At 40.2% G+C, this 21,993-nt stretch overlaps 1 protein-coding gene across 1 annotated transcript; it reads left to right on the top strand.

Annotated features, from left to right (window-relative positions):
- The first annotated feature begins 1,777 nt into the window (after positions 1–1,777).
- On the top strand, positions 1,778–4,821 carry LOC122418500 (uncharacterized). The gene is made up of 5 exons (XM_043432746.1): positions 1,778–2,219; positions 2,343–2,862; positions 3,716–4,012; positions 4,108–4,240; positions 4,312–4,821. The coding sequence occupies exons 2-5, from the start codon at positions 2,497–2,499 to the stop codon at positions 4,332–4,334; spliced, it is 819 nt and encodes a 272-aa protein (XP_043288681.1). The 5' UTR covers positions 1,778–2,219; positions 2,343–2,496; the 3' UTR covers positions 4,335–4,821.
- The last annotated feature ends 17,172 nt before the right edge of the window (positions 4,822–21,993 follow it).

Here is a 21,993-nt window from a genome sequence, read left to right as displayed (position 1 = left end):
TTGTGGACTTCAAGCTTTAGGGTCATTTCATTTTTCTTCTTTTTATTCTTTTTACTTCTTTTTCTACTTCATGATATAATTCAAAAGTACATCTATGCAAAATAGTATTTTATGCAACAAGTATGGAAAGTAAAAGATTACGTCGCGCATGGAATTGCTACAAGAGCCGAAGGCTCACGATGTATGTTCACGCGAGTATACGAGCGCGATCTGCGTAGAGAGCCGAAGGCGAGTGGTTGGTAAATGCGCGGTTCAATTTATCGTTTTCTGCACTTGTTATGCTCATAATATCTCCGATCTTACACGGGTTTCACGTGAATACGTCTAAACCTAGTTAAGATTAGTGTCATGAAACCGAATTTAAAACATTAGTTCAATCATGTTTTACTCCAAATTGGTACTTTTTCTTATTGTGTTTGAACAGATTTTCCCAAGCTTATATGTCATAATCTCGGTTTTCATGAGACTAATTCATACCATTATTACTTTCTCAATATTGTCATTTTAATAACTATTTTACGGTTTATCTTGAGCTGACATTTTAATTATCGATTAAAAAAAAAAAATCAATTTAGAAAAAACATGTTTTTTTTCTTTAATTTTGAGTTTTTGAAGCATTTTTTTAGCCGACTAACAAAATTTTACATACATATTTCCAATGGAAAAAAAAATGTTCCAAGTTTTCGGGAGGGTGTTCCGCTTTGCCCTACTCTCCTCTATGTAAGCTCCATCCACTCCAGTTTCGCTAGTTTGGTAATTTGGTAAGATGGTAGGGATACGACGTACATTCGGAAATTAACGGAACAATGCTTGAGTTTACACTTATTATTCCTTTATTATGGCAAATGTATTATCAACATATAATTATAGTCTAATATGGAACATTGTATTTCCTATATTTTAATTCCCATTACTTGAAAATCACTTTGGTGGATGTAACAGTATTAATGATGCATCTCAAATATTACATGTATTCGATTGAGTTGGACTTTTTAGTGACGATTTATCTCGCATCTACGCCTTGCTTTTATTTACACTTTACACTATATAAATTACTTCTGAAGACAGTGCGTAAAGTCAATATTGTAGGAATATGAGATTAACAGTATTACGTATGTCTTGATATAAAAAATAAAGTAACATCAAGAAAAGCAAAATAAAGAGAAAAAGATTAAAAAAAAGAAGAAACAAAGCAACAGTCTTGATCGAACTCTGTATAATTAATCAATGAATTGGTCATTTAAAATAAATATATCGTCTCTCAATATTTATTTATTAAATTTTAATTGTAATTTTTTCACTGACAATTTATTGCTGCCAGTGTTTTTTCGTGCAGCAATTTTTTTTCAGGCCATTAATGAAAACACAAAACACAACACCATTTAAAACAATCAGTCTGGTTATTTGAATTAAAAACAAACACAGAGACAGAAATCGTGCGTGAAACAATGGAATATTATGAAGCTTGCTTGAAGGGAATAGAGGTATGTGGTGATAGTTGTAACGATTAAGCGAACTTTCTTGCAAGGGATGTGTAATTGTAATTAATTACAATCGTTAAAATTGTAACGGTTTTTCCGAAAGTTCGTCGTTCATTGCCTCTACTTGCCGCTGGAAAACCACAGTTTGAAGACTTTTTCGCTTAAAGTGCATCGACCCTACTCTGTTATCTTCGATAATCGTACTCTGGAGTGTACACTGCAAAAACAAGCGTGTTGTTTTAACACGTTTCCAGCGTGTTTATGTTGTCGCCATTTTCGACACGCTTTTTGCCGTGTTGTTCATGAAAACAACACATATTAATCGTGTTTTATAAAAACGCATTTCCGTGTTGTTAAAAAACGGTTTCCCGTGTTGTAAAAAAACGGCTTTCCGTGTTGTTACAACACGTTTTAGGCGTTTTCCTCTTTGTCGCCCGATTCGACACATATCATGGCGTGTTGCTGTTGTGCATATCCGCACACTTGAAATGCGTTGTTGGCTTGCGAGTAAATTCACTCGCAAGAATGGCGAAAAATACAACAAAATATTTTTTTTTTACCGAGAATTACTGGATGCGTCTCGTTCGTGAACCTCGGATATCAAAGTTCGAAGATTTGGAAACGAATTATTTCTGAGAAAAATTCGTATACATCGAGGGGGGATTCGATCGACCTACCTACCTAACACGCTCTAACTTAACGGACGCACGCTACCCACTACACTAATTCGCTCATGAGGTAATGTTGTCAAAAAGTCCGTTATACGAAACGCAAACATTGTTTACGTTTGTAAGTGTGAGCTAACCTCGTCTTCGTCCTTTGTCCAGCCAGACTCTTTCTTCTTTTTCTTTTTGTTTGTAGTTGGCTCGAGTCTGCGCTCCTATAGCGTTAAGACCATACGGCCATGTGATGAAAACTTGCTTCTCGTTTTCGTGATTATTCGGTTCGATTCGGTCGGCGAAAAGACGCATACGTTTAATTCACTTATTATTTGTGCCACTCAGCGAGCATAAAAATGGAAAAAACGATTTATTGCAAAAACGAAGAGCGATGCAAAAAAATTAAATTTTGCAAAGTGAACGAAAAAATGAGTGATTCCGAATGTGTCATCCAAAAAATCCGCGAAGCTTGTGAAAACGACTTGCTTCTGAAAAAGAAAATCGAAAATCAAGCCATCGTGTTACAGAAGCTGATTCAAAATCAAAACATTTTATGTGACATCGAAGCAGAGGAAGAAATAATCGATGAATTGGAAATAACCTGCATTGTTCCGTTAGGCGAAAGTCTTCTATCGTGTTCAACGATCTACGCTATCGATCAAGACGGCTCTCTCATTGAAACCCAAGAAAAAATAAGTGAATGTGTGGAGGAGAAAGAAAAGGTAAGATTATCTCGATGTTTTATTATATAAAATGTAGAATAATGAATCTAAACGATTTACAATAGGATAAAGAATTTATAACACATTTAATTCATTGGTAGCGATAAGATTTTTCATAAATCTCTTTGCGTCAATGAGTTTTAATAAGTGTTTCTTAAGCCAGTGATCAAAGTTCAGATTAAATTTCTTTCTCCGCAAGAAAATTTGCATCAAAATTTTTTTCTGACAGCAGTTTTGATGAACTTTCTTTGTAAACAAGAAAAGTTTTGGTCAAATTTGTTTACCGCAGCAGTATTTATAAAATTTTTTTTCTTGCAGCGGTAAAAGTTATGGTTCAATTTTTTGTATAGCAGTAGAGTTTTGAAAACATTCTTTTTAAAGTGATCAAAATTTTAATAAAATATCAATACGTTATCAAAATTTTGATTGCTATAAAGCGAATGTTTTCAAAACTTTACTGCTGTACAAAAAATTCAACCATAACTTTCACCGCTGCAAGAAAAAAAATCTTATGAATACTGTTGCGGTACACAAATTTGATCAAAACTTTCATTACTTAGAAAGAAAGTTCATCAAAATTGTTGCGAGAAAAGAAATTTGATCCAAATTTTTTTGCAGAGAAAGGAATTTGATCCAGACTTTTACCGCTGACAAGAAAAAATCATTAAGAAAATTATGAATATTCTATTGTAACCAATGAACTCAGTGTACTCAAAGATGAAAGCTTACATGAAATTTCTTTTATTGTAAAGAAAGTTTTGAACTCCTGAGATTTTTATTAGGTCGAACGGTCATAAGATTTGCTTTATGCTTTGAGAAATAAAACTGTTGTGCTTATTTTTTGGAATTTCAGGAAAACCAATCAATCAACAGACAATTTAAAAAACTGAAAACAAATGACTTCACTGAAAAAAGAAGCATAATTTCAAGCTTCGTTGGAACGCCAACATCATTGCCAGAACTGACCCCGGAGTTGGTTCAAAAAGTGAACAACGGAGGAATGTTACTTGCTCAAAAGTCATTAACGTATTTTTGGGCAACTGATCTTTTGCATCGCACTAATGGCATGCTGAGTAAAAATGATTATTTCAACTACGCAAAAGCCATTGTTAGTGCTTATCCAGAGCTCAGCGGCGGAGACCATGGATGTGTAAGTTTTCATTTCTTTGCATTTCCAGTTACTACAATTGTCAAAGCCGTCATGTGCTAAATTTTTCTTTATTGAGTTTTCTTTTATTATTGCAGGGGATTGTACGACATCAGTCAAGTACAAATGTGCGGAATCGACGTGCTAATTCAGAACGATCTGTAATGAAATTTGGCGAAGACAAATTGAAAATCGGTCAAAATATTCCAACTGTTTTACGATTCATAAAGAGTACGTTTGAATTTCTATATTAATTTCCATAAATATTAGGGGATCTCTTGTTACATTTTTATTTTTCGCAGGCGTCCTGATGTACATGGAGTAGATGCGTTAAAAGAGCTCGAAAGAAATATGAATTCCGCGGTGACACACCGCACGTATATACGTCTATTGCTCAAAGAGTCTGTGAATTTACGGAAGAAATGGATAAAAATATTTACACAAATATATTGGATATCATAAAACGGCAATTTCGTTTAGGTCGACATTGACGACAAGATATTTGCCATTTTATTTTACTTTCTAAAATGTATTGTACATATAAGTATGAGTAACTTCCCAAAACCGTGCTGAAATCATCCGTGTTGAAACAACACACATTATCAGTATTATATAAATTACAAAACGGAAATTGCCGTGTTGTTCGAAATTTTACGGCGTAACGTGTTGCTTCAACACGATTCGTTAAAACAACACACCTGCGAGATGTATTGTGTGTTGTTGCAACACGATTAGTTAAAACAACACACCTGCGAGATGTGTTGTGCGTTGTTTCAACACACCTAACAACACGCTTGTTTTTGCAGTGTAGCTACTGTATACACTGAACAATCTCTTTCTTAGAGATGGGTCTTGTAAGATAGAATTCTGATCTTTCGGTATAGGCATTTTATACATTTACGTGCAAACGTCACTTGCACGTGAGTTCGTTTGATGGTTCAATTGGATTTTTCTCAAGATAATCGCATAAATACTTCGAGTTATTTTACAGTGTTAATTTTATTCGCGTTTATTCGATAGTTTTACACACGATACATGAAATTATATGGGAACGGATTATCCATTTATTTATTTGTTTTCATCTTCAAGAATCGCCTTTCCGTAGGAATTTCTATGTCGTAGTATCAAATGATGGTAGAATCAAGCAAATGTATCAAAATTATATTAGATCAGTTAACCGTTCCTTGAATTATATCGTCATTAATTCCTTCAGCATTAGCTGTAGGTGAGCACGTGTTCCCGGATGCCAGGCAATTTCGAAGGATAGCATATCGATTCCATTCAGACCTATGGAGTTCTTTTCACTCATCTGCTTAGACTCTGAGACTCAACAGCCCTATGTATACAGTTTCCTTACCCTGACTATGAAGAAAAATTCGTATAGAGATTTGCTTTGCACAGTTGTAATTGGACGAATGTTTTTCTCCTTTTCGAATTTTGGTAATCTTGAAAGAGGATGTTTTTTTTATTTGCTCTCGACGTATCGATCGTATTTGAAATCTCAATCGACAGAGCTTCACGTTGGCATTTTGTACTTGAAATGCGGATCAAGGCCATGTAAAGTTAGTTTTTGAATGTATCGAAAATAAATTTTATTTTTGTTTTCCTTTTTTTTTTTATATATGTATATATATTTGATTTCACGAGAGAAATATGGATCTACGTGTGTGGAAAAATGGTGATCGCTTATCTGGTGTTCTCCTGATGCCAGGCCTGGGCTGTCGATGGATGTAGACGGAGACTGGATATCCAGAATCTGATCGCCGGTATACATCTTTCTCGATTGACTACTAGTAGATTAATAATAAATTCGTTGATCGATGAGATCCCTCGCTTGGAAAGCGGATGATCTCCCCTCTCAGTCCGGGAAGGGATGCTCGCAACGCGGTATATTTAAATACACAAATTCGACATATCACAGCCAATGTTTGCTTTCTTCGACCTATGACCAATGCCAGCAATGCTACAGCCTTTATTGCCGGTTTTTCGGAATACTATATCCTTGTTTTTTCCCCCCAGACTCTAAAGATAGTGCAACCCTAGCAGTAGATCCCATGTTTAATCATATCCGGACTTTGGTGGACTAGTGTAAACTATTCCTTTTAATTTTGTTTTCCTCTTAAGGAGTTTCGGTACAGGCGATACAATGTTGCCATGCTAAACCATGTTAAAAACATGAAAAATTTCCAAAAGTTCAGAATTTTATAAAATTTGGTGAACATATTCTTTAGTGCCAAATCTGACAACACACATTTTTTAAGATTTTTCTTCTACACAGTTATCGAGTAATTGATCACTAAAGCTCACGTGTATAAGCATAGCGTTTCCATATATATAGGTATACATTCCGGGCATAAGAAGTCTGCTTTAAGGAGGGTGGCTAGTGACGATACAATGTTGCCATGCTAAACCATGTTAAATACATGAAAAATTTCAAAATGATAAGAATTTAATAAAATTTGGTGAACATATTCTTTAGTGCCAAATTTGACAATACAATTTTTTTAAGATTTTTCGTCTGTACAGTTATCGAGTAATTGATCACTAAAGTTCGCGTGTATAAGCATAGCGTTTCCATATATATAGATATACATTCCGGGCATCAGAAATCTGCTTTAATGCGTAATTACTCGATAACTAAGCAAAAGAAAATTTTGAAAAAAATTGTGTCTTCGCACTTGATGTTGAAGAACATTATCACCAAATTTGATCAATTTCTTATCATTTTGACGAATGTAGCCACCCTCCTTAATGCGTAATTACTCGATAACTAAGTAGAAGAAAATTTTGAAAAAATTTGTGTTTTCGCACTTGATGTTGAAGAACATTATCATCAAATTTGATCAATTTCTTAATATTTAGATTTCTGTACTGAAACTCCTTAAAATGTTGCAGTCTTGTCCTATGGACGGCCCAACGAGGAACGATATGACCGGGCGGAAGCTATTGAGGCAGCTGTAGGCAGCTCCGTTCTTAAACTTCTCTACTATAACGCCTTTGCAACATCGACCTTTGATGGTTTATAAGGGTCGATATTTTTTTTTTAGTGCAAAATTTTCACGTTTACGTAAAGCTCAAATGCCTCACGCAAATAATTGTCGCATCCGCAGATGCGACGATCGAGCCGACCAGCTCCACACAATCATGATTCCCCGTTGCTTTTTCTTCCCTCACTTTCCCTACACAAAACTAGAACTACTCGTAGTATGAGTGAAAGCGGAGGAGATGCGTAGAAAAGAGAAAACTTCGTCTAATTGGTGGTGAATGAATCTACTGCTTAACTCTGTATACCCTGAACCCACGATATGTAGAAATTATATTTAGTTCATTCACGCGAGAAGCAAAGAGGTCGATATTTGGTTGGCCAAAAACATTAAGCATTTTATCGAAGAATCAATTAGCCGAGCTATACTTTGTTCTATTTTCTAGTCTTTAGGACTCGAAATCGGCTTCGATATTGACTTTTGCGATAATGTTCGCCGTTCGCAACATTCGGGGTAATTGACGATAATTGCAAAAAAAAAAGGAATGGAAAGATTCAGTGCATCTTTAAACGATGTATAAACATTGGTAAGAACCCTTCTTCGAGGAACCACGAATTCATCGCGGCGTAAATCCGGTAGAAGGTGCAGAAACCGGATTCCTAAATAATGCAAGAAAACTGATCGATAATACTTGATAAAAAATTTAACTGATTTATTTCAACAAAAATACAAAAAGCACATACATTTCTACTCGCTGCCAACTACTCTTTTTTTCGAAATCTGTTAATTTGATTCTCGTTTTTCATTGAACTCGAAAAATAGGAAAGTTGCATATGACAAGATTCAGCTTTTCAACATATTTTACATAAACATTTATCTCATATATTCATCTTATACTGCCTGAAGAGGCGTTCTACGTGGCTGAGTGTTTAGAAAATATTAATTAACCGATGTTGCGCACGTCTTGCTAGGCCTGGTCGCAAATTTTTTTTTTCTAATACTTGGTGTCAAGACGCTACTGTCTTTAGACCCTCTTTCTCCCACTAACAGCCTGCAGGTCGAGGATCGCCCCACACACGTGTAATCATATTAGAACATTTGGAAGGGAAGCAGAGAATGCATATTCGCGTATACTTATCTGCAGAGCAGCCCCCCCCCCCCCCCCATACTGAAACATCCCAGAAATCGTTCTTGTATATCAGCTCGAGTGGAACTGGCTTAAGGGCCTTCGGGTCAAATAGTTACACGAATCCGATCAACGGAAAGGACGATCCGTTGGATATTCCGGAAGAGGACAATAAAACAACCCTCAGCGTACACTGTAGGGGTTTGTAAGCTCAAACGGATGGAGAACCCAGTGGATCAGATCCTGTCGCGCGGTTTTGCTGTTCGGGATAACTATACTCACAGCGAATGAGATTTCAGAAGAGAGCGAGGTGAAGTGGAGTACGTATAGGTTTGTATAAATGTGTATGAAACTACAAGATCTACCGCTTCAACTGCTGTTCTTTCCCTAATACTTGCTCGTTCATTTTCAAACTCGATTATATTATAATGAAAAGCTTAAAATTGTCAAAACCCAGACGAGAATAATACTTTTCGAGAACTTTATTTTTTTTTATAATATTTCTTTTTATAATATTCTGAAGAATTCTTCATTCATTCGTTGAGCACATAGAACGTGGAGAATCTCTCAATTTTATATGTTGCTGTATTATATTTTATCAAACAACTCTTAGACGGATTTAGCCGAAGGCAAAGGAAGGGGCTTTGAACATGTTCACTGAAAGCTGTGTGATAAATCATAAAATGTAAGAACTATCACATCCTATGGCGCACGCACGCCAATAAATACATGTGCACTTTTTCACAGATGTATCTCTACGTTATATCCACGTTTTTTGTAATATGCTTATATACCGGGTGAAGTTCCTATGACGGATAAAAATATCTGCGAATTTATCAAATTTTGAGATAAATAATCTTTAGTGCAACTTATAGAAGAGTTTCAATAGTGACTTGTCCAATGATATCAACAATGTATCTTCAGCGATGGACTGGCTGCAGATAGATCAAACAACGATATATCTGGATTTTTGCGAAAATATTGGGTGGTCGCTTTAATCTAAAATTGCGGAAAAATCGAGAACGAATTCAGAGCTCCTAATACAAAAACAAAAAACATTCATGAAATATCACAGTCTCGAAAAGCTTTGGAAAAAATTGTATTATGTCCTGAAAACATCAACAGTTTTAATTCTTGTGATTTCGAAAAGGCATTTGAAATTGTAATATTCATCGTATCACCCTATATACAAGTGTGTTCGATAGAAATACATCAGCGAAGGAAAGTTTACATCTCTATGTGTGTACCCGTCTTTTGGTACGTTAAGGGGTAGGGGGTTTATACATCGTAATATATAAATATATACATATACAACAAGACTCTGGTTCAATAGAAGCAGCATTGCCAGAGCGCCATCCATACAGCCACCAGATGAGGTCTTCCAGCTTCCGTAGAGTCCGCGTGAAAGGATGCCCCAATAATATTCCATTCACCAAACCACCCTCTCGAACCCCACTGCAATCCACCCTTCCCTCCCTCTTTTTCTTTTCGTCGCACGTTTACCGGCAAGCCCGAGCTTGGCCCGGACCGGCCCGTGCCGTCAAACTCACCCCCGTGCGCGCCCACTCCCTCATACACCCGCCATTGACTTTTCATTCGTCCGCTTTTCAATAGTTTGTTATGAGCTTTTCCTTCGGCGACGCTTTTCCATCCTCTTTTCAATCCCTACATATACACGAACTTCGACTACTCCCTATCTCTGTTTTTCTCGTATATAATTCGACGGGCTGCGTAGCAAAAAATCCGTAAACCAGAGAGATACAGATGGGAGGCGAAAGCAAGAAAGATTCGATGCACAGATTCGACATTAATTTCTCTTATACCTGTCCTAAATGCAGAAGTTTTCGTATACAAAATCAAAGGACTATGATGCCACAATTAAGGTATTAACGATATTTAAATGTCTAATCACCAATGGTCGTTGATTCATTTGGCTGTAAAATGTTTATTCCTTCTTAGCTGCTGAATCAGAATTAGTGTCCATAGTTTAGCCACTGTGAATAAGAGAAAGAGGGGGAGAGGGAAGAAGGGGAATGTGACTTCAAACGGGGGTGAATCGGTGCAATTTTAGAGTAGGGAATCGCACTGAAAAGCTCCACAAAGCGCAAACCATCACTTTTTAGAATGTTGGACGACTTCTAGGATCTCTTGGTGGTGTAGCAAAAGCAAGTAAGGGTAGCAGTCGGTGATGCTGCGTCAAGGCGAAGAATGGAGATGAGGATGTAGCAGAGTATCGGCATTGTTTCCAAACAAAGCGAGCCTTTCATGCTCCCGCGGTAGTCTCTACGCTAGCAGCCTTTCCCCCCCACTAGCCCGCTCATACCTCAACATTTCTACTGGCGCGCACAGCGTCGCCATTTCATCCCCACTAAATCCTTCTCTCTCTGGATGGACCAACCAACTCGGCAGCCTCGATATTCTCGCGTAATCTTTCTCTCTCTCTCTCTCTCTCTCCCAGTCAACACAGCTTTTCAGTCATTTGACACGTAAAGAAAAGTCAGGAAAGCCCGCACACACGCAAACACAATATCGTCGAGACTATAAACCATTGTAGCCGCACCGATACCAACTCCTTTCCATATTTCCCAAGCCACCATTGCGAGGTGGGATCTCTTTCCTCGGCCATCTTTCCCCGGGGCATCCTTGCCAACTCTTATGAGCAAGAGTACGAGCAAACGATGATGAAATACCAGCATAATACCTAATTAATAAAATCATGTCAATTTGGCATGCTCACGGAAAACCCGAAAAGTTCGATTAGCAAAGAGCCCGAATGAATGGAAATGGGAAAAAGCAGCCCTCCATGGATGTATGTCCACTCGAACAACGCCCAACTTTGGTCGGGAGTCTAGAACTGGCATGAAAATATGCGGTAGAACGCAGCTGAACAACGGCATTCATTCAGTCTTGCATGGATAAAGTGAGAAAGCCGAGTGAAACCCGTTAAAAGTTTCGGTCAACTTTCCTCGCGAAGAGATATAGGAGCGTCATCGGAGTGGAATTGTACATGGGCATCGTTTCTGATGCTCGGGGACCGAATCGCACTAGTTTTGACGCATGTTTCGAGTGCGTTTCGTATACTTGCGTGCGATAGAGAAATTGGCAGAGGGAAAGAGGGAGAAAGCTTCGGTACAAAGTTACGGGGCTGGAGGGGCGGTATGCGCCAGCCAGAAAGCACCGGTACTCGAGAAAGAACGACAATAAGGGAAAAGTCGGATGGGAAAAGTGGCGGTGGGATTGAAAGAGCGAGAGGAAGCATCACAAGGCGAGAGAATATGTTATATGTGCGCTGAAGCTCGTTCGTTCGTACGTAACTGTGGGTGAAGGTGGGTGTGTAGTAGGGAAAAGAGAGCGAGAGAGAGAGGAGGAGAGGGGAATCGTATAGAATAGACGAATTGTTCAGCGAGGCAGGGGCTTTTGTCTATTTTACGTCGAGTTCCAAAGGCTTCCATTCAGAGTCGTGAAAGCTCTGAAATATATTCTCTCCGTCACAGATATAGATATGTAAGTAAGCATGTACACCGTGTTTATATATACAGAAATACAAAGGACGTTCTACGCGAACATTGCTCTGATTTGATGCGCGCCTATCGCGAAAACTAGCTCTTTTTTCCATTGAGAAATAAATAAAAGATGAGTGATTTCGAAAAAAAAATCTATATTATCCACATGTGGTTTGGTATCATTAGAGGTTTGAAAAAAACAGTGCAAATTTTCAAGCTCGTATAGGCACGATGACTTATTGTCCTTCTTCAGATCATTGCACAATTAGAAATTGAAAATTGTGGCGGTTAGATCATGGAGGAGGAGGAGGTGTCCAAAGATAATCGGTGAGGATGCGCAAAAGGGTGAGATCGGAACTGCGGAGGGAGAGTCGATTTGCTCGACTAGTCCAGGCTCGCGCGGATCATTCGAATCTTCCTCGGTCTTCATGAACACGCAGAAGTATGAAGTCATATCCGTGTATATATGAATGTATACGCACGGTGTATGTGCATTTGTGTAACGTAAGGTGGATCGGGCGTATCGGTTAAGTGGGGGGAAATTGCAAAACAATGAGGCGTCGTCGCAAGGTAGTAGTGGGGAAACAATGCGAGGGACAATAGGCCTGATAATGTGCCAGAGAATGGACGCCTAGACAAAAGAGTCGAATAAGGGCGCGAGAGAGCGAAAGTCTATGTGAAGCAATGTGTGAGCAAATGGTCTGCATGCTCTCCGCGGCACACCTCCGCCACACAAGCTGCTCCATATATATATACTTGCAATCGTATGTGAGCTTCTGCCTTGACTACCTGCCACGTACCAGCATCGTGTACTACATTTATCCTGCTTCATTCCCTTTGAGAAACCAACCCCAACAGGTTTTTAAGCATTTCTTATATGTAATTAAATCTTTCGATATAGGAGGTCGTAAATGATTGATCCAAAGTACTTGTTACGTTGGTTTTTGGTGAAACTTCATTCGACGAGGCGTATGAGAGACCGGATACACGGCACACATCAAGTATCCACTGGATACTGGTCAAAATTGTACAATCTTAAAAAAACACATCGAAATATGGCATAGCATTGAAACATAAAATTAACACTATCAGAATCACATTTAATATATGGATATGAAAAATTTGTCACGAATTTATCAAAAAGAACTAGGTTCGATCACATGACTTTTTGCAATATTACTACCTAGATAAATGTTTCAATTATATTGAAACTATATAATATTGATGATAATTAGTAAAAAAGGCAACTTGAATATGTTCAGCATATCCAAAATATTAACGATTTCAAGATTCCGTATGCTATCTTTTTTTGCATTTTCGCTATTTTCCCGTACCATTCCATTGCGAGATATTTTGACTAGGCGTTGTTTTGGCAAGTTACGATATACGTTGAAATGTGACGCAACATACGTCGTTTTTTCATCAATCAACGATAAAGCGGTTGCCGCGTGCTTGCGGCAAACTCGAGAAAGCTCAAACTATTTTCGCTCTCATTTTAGTTTTACAACGAAAGTGGAAAATACTATTATGAAGAAAGTGGGAAACGAACCCAAAGAGTCCTTGCATCGCGTCGACTCGTCTTAAGATTACTCGGCCGCGGAGTTGAGCAACATCAAGAGGCCAACAACGTGTGGTGATTACTTTGTGACAACATTAGAGTGCGATGATTTCACAAAAAATATTGTCCCCGTACTGCGTCACTCTTTACCGCTCATCGATAAGAAAAAAGGTTGAAAGTGACTTGCAAAAACGTCGTGTCACCATGCATATACACGGACTTTTCCTTGAGTGCGTCGCGTTTCTCCTCCTCCTTTTGTCAGCTTCCATAAACCATAGTCGGGTGAATACCTCGTGAATACCTGTTTATGTTGATGAATGCATTAACTATCCATATGTAGTATGTTTTTGTGTATACAGCCGTGAATGTGTATAGATAACTCTCAGGGAGTCTAGTGTAAACTATACAGACATATTGAGGCTACAATATAGATATATACAAGGTATGTATACGGTGAGGTAAGGTACGTATGGATGGATATACGTAAGCATGGCAGCCCTGTTATTTAAGCTCGGCATAATGGCAACTCTTCTATGCTTCTTGTGTCTTACATCTGAGACTGTGTCGCTCCGGAGAGCGCATTCATTCGCGGTGAATACCTTGTGAAAGCGTTGAGAAGACAAGTATGTATGTATGGCTGTTTGTGTGTATACGGTGCCGAGAGAGAATGAGAGAGGCCGAGATACAACGAGGGAGAGAAGACAAGAAGGAGAAGACCGTACAATGCACCTTTATATGTAGCTCCTCTGCGTGGCTCAGTGCTTTTGCACCGCGTACACGTCTCAAAATGCACCAAGCAACGTTCTAAGGATGCTGAAGAGTAAAGACGCGAAGTGGTGCCGAGAGAAGAACGAGGGAGGGACTGAGTGCAAGGGCGGAGGGGAGAGGGTGTGCGAGAGGAGGAGGCACCTTAGATTTCCGGGTTTAGGACAAACGTTGGGGAGTACTTTTGTACTTTTTTTCCGTTCATATTTCGCTCGTCAATGCGGTGTTGCGGCGTATGTACAAAAAACATCATTTTTTTCACCCACCGCGTCTCATCTTCGTCTTTCACTCCGCGAACTCCCCGTCCGTTTCTCTGGTGCAATTTCTACGGTGAACGGGAGCGAGAAGCAGGGATTGGGGGACGGCAACAGAAAGTGGTGGAAGCTCTTTTTTACCTTTGGCACTGCATAAAGAGCTTTTTCTCGAATCCTTAATCAGTCACGAGATATTGGCAGAAGAGAAAAACAAAAAGTAGCAGCGTACTCTTTCGGGGGATGTGGAAAATGAAACAATCATCGATCGAGTGGTGTGTCGCGTCATTGATAAATAACGAGAGATGATGGCCAAAATGCTACGATGGTAGACGTCATTTATGTACTGAAAAAGAAACGCCGGTGAAAGCTGCTTCGCGGACTTTACAGCCGCTTACCCCCCTCCCAGTCGCGCAACTAGGGTACCGCGCGAACCTTCCCCTCCCCGAGGCTCCCCAATGCTACTCTACCTCGTTCTTCCTCGCATACTGAAAGCCGGCGCTCGTTCCCCGGCGGTCGCGCTCCCGTGACGTCATCGCATTGTTAGACGAGCAAGCATTGTAGTCACTATTGTGAGTCTCCGCCATTATTCTAAGACAATCGTCCGACACAATGAGACGGACGGGAGAGAAAGAGAAAGACAGAGCGAGAGAGAGAGAGAGAGGATGGAGAGCGAGTGCACGCGCCCAGCCGATTCTGGCTCTACCACCCACTCGCCTAACCCTTCGTATATATTTCCTCCCTGTAGGCGTCTTCATCGTTCGGAGCAATTAAATATTTTTCTTCAGACCCGGCTTCGATGCCATTTAATTCGGAACATAAAAATAAAACAAGGCGAGTTCTTCAATCATTTGGATCCACGAGGCTTCATGAAAACAATGTTCCGTGAGTAAAAGGATATTTATTGGTTGATCTATTATGATTAATTATTTATAATCGAATTTAAGAAAAAAAATTAAAACATTAAAATAGTCACATCCATTGAAAGTGTTTATGGAAAAAATTTTCCACTGATTCTTATAGCTCAGCTGGTCTATAATGTACATCAATTTTGTTGCAACAACAATGAATAATAATCTTTAAAAAAATCTCAATACAGAAGAAAATTTCATACTGAAAAAATTAGGCTTTGAATGTAGCACCGCAGGGGAGCTTGTGCTTCACTTTTGGAATGAACCTAACACTCATGGTTGCGGATTTCTTAAATATTCGGAAACAGTCCTTCCGCATCGATATGAACGCATAACTTTTGTGTTTTATCAGAGAAACTAATTTTCCAAAAATTTTTGTGAACAAATGGAAAGTTTCGAAGAATCTTGGAGCAACTTTCCTACACGATTGTTGTATTCGTCTCGACGCGTCGTGTCGATTAAAAGTATCCTTTTACATACCGCATGGTCTTTGCTTCAGTCATAAGTGTGCAGATAGATTTTCCAATGTAATTCTCTCTATAGTCGCAAACGCAACTGCTGATCCGAATCTAAATATTTTTCCAACTGATTTACAAAATTTAATTCATCTGCAGAACATTCATATTCAAAAATAATTCCCCGAACGATTATTAAGGTTCGTTCCGTAAATGGCAAATAAGTTGCCATCGGCAAACAATGCGGGGCTCAGAGTGGATTACTATTGCAAAAAAACGCTTGGGTGGTCCACCAGGATTTTCAGGTGGAGTTTACCATTTCAGCAGCGTTGGATCGATACAATGACAAGAATGACACGGTGAGGATGAGACGTGTGATGGTGAATCTTGGAGTTGCTGCTGGGCATTCGCGTTAGAAGGAGCGGTGACACGCGACACGAAGATCGCGGGTCACGAAACATCGCACCGACACAATGACCGAGCCGCAACAATGCTGCTTACAATGGGATCGACTCTGCCATCATGCGAATGTACTAACGGTAACACACGCGAGAGATACACGCGGGGCCACGTACTTTACTAGCGCGGATTCACCGCGAGTTGAGGAAGGGCAACGGAGGGGGCGGAGGAGGGAGAGTGCGGGCAAGGAAGTGAGAGAGAGAGAGAGAAACCCGAAATCCATTGTCCGTACACTTCTGTTGTTCTCTCTCCTTTCATCCCTCGGCACTTCCCGTCGAAGCGCCGGGGCGAGGAATTTGCGAGAAAGGTCGACGGATAAGGTCGTCGTGTTGTGGATGTCGCAGGGGAAAGAGAGAAAGGGAAGGAGGAAAGCCGGTTGAGGGTGGTTAGAGGACTTTGTTTAATTGCACGGACGCGATCGTCCTGGACCGAGAGGATAACACGACCCGCATATTGTACACCGGTCGCGGAGCGCCGAGTAATTGTTGTGACGAACATTGAAAAATCGCTTTTGCCCGACATATTATTGTTATTCAAACTCCAGTAACGCTCCTGCGATATGTCTTATCGAATAGGGAAAAAGGAGTCAGCACGGGTGAGAGGCAGACTCAAAGTTTCTGATGGCAGGAGGACGTGGAGGAGGGCGCGGTGTACAAAGATCGGAGACCAGAGATATTCTCGCAAGAAGGGAAGAGGTAGTGACATCGCAAAAGCGGAGAAAAAGCCACGCAACGTTGGAAGGATATCGCGTAAAAGTGAAGGAGCGGAGGAGGAGGAGGAGGAGGAGGTGGAGGATGGAAAAGTAAATAACAAAAAAGGAGAGAAAAAAGTGGGGCGAGAATGAGAAAGAGAGAGCGGTAACGCAATGGCGGAGTACATTGTGTCGGGGGCCCGCTTGATACTTTATTCCAGTATAAAGGAACTCTCGTGAACAATGGGCGAGAACGCGGAAGAATGGAATGGTACTGAAAAGAGAGAGAGAGGGAGGAAGGGAGAAAGAAAATGAGGGAGAGAAGTAAAAAGATACGAGTAAGAGAGAAATACTCTCGAGGTCTCTCCTTCCCCCCCGCTCCGTCCCAGTGCGAAGACTCATCACTCTGTAAACAATGCACGCCTGGCGGGATGGGGATTGAGATAGAGTGACTCAAAGAGTGGATCGTTGAAGATTCCTTCCCTTTCTCTCCTTCTCTCTCTCTCTGTCCCTTTGGCCCCTGTGTCCATCCACGAGTTCTCTGGCAGTTGTTTCTGGTCTCTCTTTGGACAAGACAATCGACAAGCGCGAATGGCGGCCGGGGTGACGAAAGGGAGGAAAAGAGAACAGAGAAAGGAAGACGCACACAGCCACACACATGCATACGAGTAAAGAGAAAAACAAATGGAGAAGAGAGAAAAAGAGATACGAAGATAATGGCAGGGAAGGCAGAGAAGAGAGCTAACCTACAAAGTGTCGACACTCTTCTCGGCAATTCCTTCAACGCATCTCTCTCTTTCTCTTTTCCTTTTGTCTCCCACTAGTTTTGCATATTCTTCTCGTTCTTTTTATTTTTTTTTCCTACTCTCTTTTTTCTCCACTTGAGAAAAAACTGTCCGACACGTTTCTTCTATTAGTTGGCGCGTCTCGATTTGGGGAGTAACCACTCTCATTCGTTTATCGTAGTTTTGTACATTCTAGAAGAAACTAATGTGGCATTGACTCTATGAAACTCAATCGTGACTGCGATCGATGCAGCATCAACGAATTTATGGAAAGTAGACTGAGAAATTGTTAGGGTTCGCCTGCACCATGCGGGATCAAGTCGTGATTAGCCTGGAAAATAATTGGTAACACTATAGTAAAAGGATGCCTGACCTGGCCATAATAAAAATCTTCCACAATAAGTGGAACATCAGAACAGTCTCAATTTTAGGTCAGTGAATTGTCGATGAGATTAACTGACCTGATCAAGGTCCAATTAGCAAGCCTGCATCAAAGAATCATGTGCTATATGCCACGGAATTTGTTCGGCGACGCTTCAGGCCACCTTGGGAGTGTCTTTGAGGACGATGTCGCACCTCATAACGTCAACGAAAATTCGGGTCCCTCCTCGACCAGAATAATACCACCGAACATAACAATTTTACCGTCGTCGCACTAACATACGATGCAAAAATATTTAAAAAATACGATATTTCGACGGAGCAGAGACGTACTAGGTGAGGGAGAAGATTCAATGCAGGATTCTCGTGCAACTCGCGACGTACCGATGCAGTTTATTCTCATCAAAATCCAAGGATCGTTATGCCCCGTATATGAGAAAGAAGCTGTGCAGCAAGAGAAAAAAAAGAGAGAAAATTAGGGGTGCTCCGTACAGTTTGCGAAAATATGGTTCCTTTTATTATACAGGGAAATGAACATAACAAATGATCAACAAAGGCAATCGTAGGAAGGAAAGTACTAGCGTGGAAAAATCGAGAAACTGATGCCGGATGAACGTGAAACGAAGAAGAAACCTACTTGAAAGCGACGTGTTCGAAATTTCTTAATTTTTTTACTGATCCGACTAGTACAGAAAAACCAATCTTTATACGAACGATGCAAACCCCAGCAACTTGATCTCTAGAAAAAAACGTCAGAAGAACGTAATCAAAACCATGAAAAAATACCTTTTTTTAACGAGACAGAATACTTATTTAAATTCAATGATGCAATGAATATTTATTGCCCGTAGAAAAAATGTTGTATCACTCATTCCGAACAATGTGAAAGTTAAAATCGATATTTTTTTTCAGTGTCGTTAGTCAAAGTTTTCCAACGAAGTCTCTGCGCAGCTTGTCGTGTTATTATTCCACCAGTTTATACTTAATTTTTTTAATTGTTTTGAAGCCGAGAGACCGGGAGAGCGAAACGAAGCAAGCAAAACGTAAGGCAAAGTTCTGAAAAGTCAACTTTCGATAAAAGCCAAAAAGAGAAGAACTTTGGAGCTAAGATGAGGAAAAGGGAATACAGGGGTTTAGGGGGGAGGGGAGATTGTTGAAAATATTTAGATATCCAAGTGAGAGGAACAGGACGGGAGGAATGAATAAGACCAAATTGTATCCACAATGTCGTCTCGGAGAGGCGCGTCTTTGAATAGCCTTAATAAACTTGGCTCGGGATCCTCGCGAAAATATTTCAAACTCTGACGTCGTCGCGTTCGCGAATGGAACGATGAAGAAAACGGGATACCGAACCATTCCTTCTTCCGTTCGCGTAAGGAAAAAAAGCTGAAGCTAGCGTCCAAACGGGAGCGTCAAAAGAGAGCATGGACCAGGCGAGAGAACAATGACCTTGAGTGCGAAAGGAGACTGCTCATTCCGTGAACAAATCGAAAATCCGAAAGATCGTTTGGGACGAAAAAGAGAAAAAAAAAATTGATCGCGGGCTCCACTCATTTTGGTGTGAAGCGATGGCCCGTGTGACGTCGCAGAGAAATGTGCATGGCCCGATACGAAGAGCTCAGCGTAGAAAGGGAACACGTGGGCTATCGGAAATACGGGAAAACACACGTGCACGAACCTCGAAAACGATCAGAGTACTTACGATTTTTCCCCCCTGCACAACGCCTAAGAACGAGAGACGAAGGGAAACATAGTGCTGGAAAACGAGCTCAAACGAAACTAATCCAACTCACTGCCACCTACTGCGTTACAAAGTGAGGAGCGATCGGTCTCCGTCGTGGATACACATATACGTATGTGTATGAATATATACGAAATACAAAATGTATGCACAAAAGTAGGCACTCAAGTGTCAACCCCTGTCGCAGACAATTTGTTTCCGGAAGGGGAATAAATCGGAACGCGTACCCTCACCGAATAACCTTCGCGTCTGTCGAATCTCCCCGGCAAAATGGTCGATGTCCACAAATGTGTTGTCAACAAATTATACGCACAGTACATAAATCCATTAAGTTTTCTTTCCGGAAATAATTGAAAATTGAGAAAATCGCGTCCATTTAAAAAAATGAAAATGACGAACATCCTTGACGAACGACGAAGGATCTTTGCAGGATTTTGGATCCCGCTTGAAGAGCAGAAATGAGCCGACTTTTAGTTCGGTTATTTTCCACTACTGCGAGGTGCCAAATGAGCCGAGAATAAAATAGCGGGAATTCTTAAAATTAGGGAACCTAAAATGGAAGAAATAATGATTGCGTATAGCAGCGATGTAAACTTCGGTAGGTTATGAATCGCTCGTTATCCCGAATGGACTCTGAGAAAACACGACGGGAGAGGTTTATCGGTGGTAGTAGCTTATAGCTAACTTACTTTATCGTATGTATATTGGGAATGAAAGACAGAGAGAGAGAGAGAGAGAGAGAGAGAACACGAGCTTTGGTTAGCAAGTGGCGAAAGTAAAGAAATAAAAGCCCACCGAGCGAGCTTTTACCTTCGAGAGAAGAGTAAGAAGCATATCAAAACATACATATCTATAACGCGAATGCATATACATGGAGAGGAGGGTGGTGGGCGTCATTGGAGCGGGCGTTTCTATGAAATCAAAGGCCACATTGTCACCGGAATTACCTCTATTCGGAAACGACGTATTCAGAATGTGGCAGAAGCGAGAGCGAGGAAGAGAGACGAATACGCGCGCGCGCGCGCACGTGGAATTAACCCTATTTGTTTGTAAAAGCTCGTTTTCGAAGACGTAACACCGAAAAAAGTTTCATATCCCATTGCTGCGACTACAATCGACCTTCCCTTTTATCGTTATTCCAAATAGAAATAAATCAAACGTCGCTATATGCATTATCAATTTATCAATATACCATAATTACTGATTCAATGATTCTTATGCGTAAAATTAAGATAATAATGTGATTAATTATCAAAATATTGGCAATGATGATTTTATTTAGAAAGAAAGTGTATTATGTTTAAAACAGGACAATCGATGAAACGAACGTTTATGAGAAGAGGGAAACAAACGAACGCGTTGGGCAAAGGAAAACAAATGAACTGGCTGCGGCTGGCCGAAACAATTGAAACCTGCCATGCGTAGAGAATGGGGGTTACTGGCCTTTTACGTTTATCTTTTTTCTTTATTCACCACCCTCTACTGCAACTTTTCTCTTTTTCATTCTCCCTCGCGATTCGTTTATTTTTCTTCCATCGCCCTGCTTCCCTCCAAAAAAAAACTCGTGTACGCAAATAATAATTTTTTCTCACCTCTTCCCAGTTCACAGGATATTTCTCTAATGAGGATTTCGAATTTTCGTTCCGGAAACCGATCTTTACTTGGATAACGGAATTTCGATTTGTTTAAAATATATTCTAGAATTAGACAACTTGCGAATTTCTATTTATCGTTCGTGTACAGAAAAAATTCTGCACTTTAGACGATCAATTATTCACATAGAATTCGAGTAATTGAGAAATTTAAGAAATACTAGGGTGCATCCCGCGCGCTGAAGCGCGCGAGCGGTTTTCTGGTAGCGCTGAACCGCTCCTTTTATTGCGACAGCATCTTGAAGCCAACCTATTTCGGAGCAGTTCAATAAGAATAAACACGAGTACAGAGGGATGGCTCCATATTTTTCGATTTCTAGGCATATTCTTCTACTATTTTCGATGCTAGGTCGACAGCTCCACAATTTTCGATATCTACCCAAGTAAAAAATTACACCTTGGCTCCCCTCTGACTCCTAAGTGACTACTGTATGTCGAGTCTTTGGGTCCACGGTGTGGCTGATACTCAGCTACGGTTTGGCAAAAGTCTGGCGTTTCCAGATCACACTATCGATAGGTGTGTTTTTTCGAATTTTTGGAGCTTCCAAACATAGTTTCAGTCCATTGCAGGCTCTTTGAACTCAAAAATCTGAGAGTTTTTTGAAGAAAAAAATATATTGACCTTGAATTTTGTCTTTGTCCTTGGATAATCGTTGACCGAGTCGATTTATCGAAAAGTGATATCGGTCGTCTTTTATAGAGCGTTGAATTCTCTACAAAAA

This window comes from Venturia canescens, chromosome 11, assembly GCF_019457755.1.
Source record: "Venturia canescens isolate UGA chromosome 11, ASM1945775v1, whole genome shotgun sequence".
In the NCBI taxonomy this organism is placed as follows: domain Eukaryota; kingdom Metazoa; phylum Arthropoda; class Insecta; order Hymenoptera; family Ichneumonidae; genus Venturia; species Venturia canescens.
Note: the sequence above shows the minus strand (reverse complement) of the source record. Positions and strands in the feature narration are given on the sequence as shown.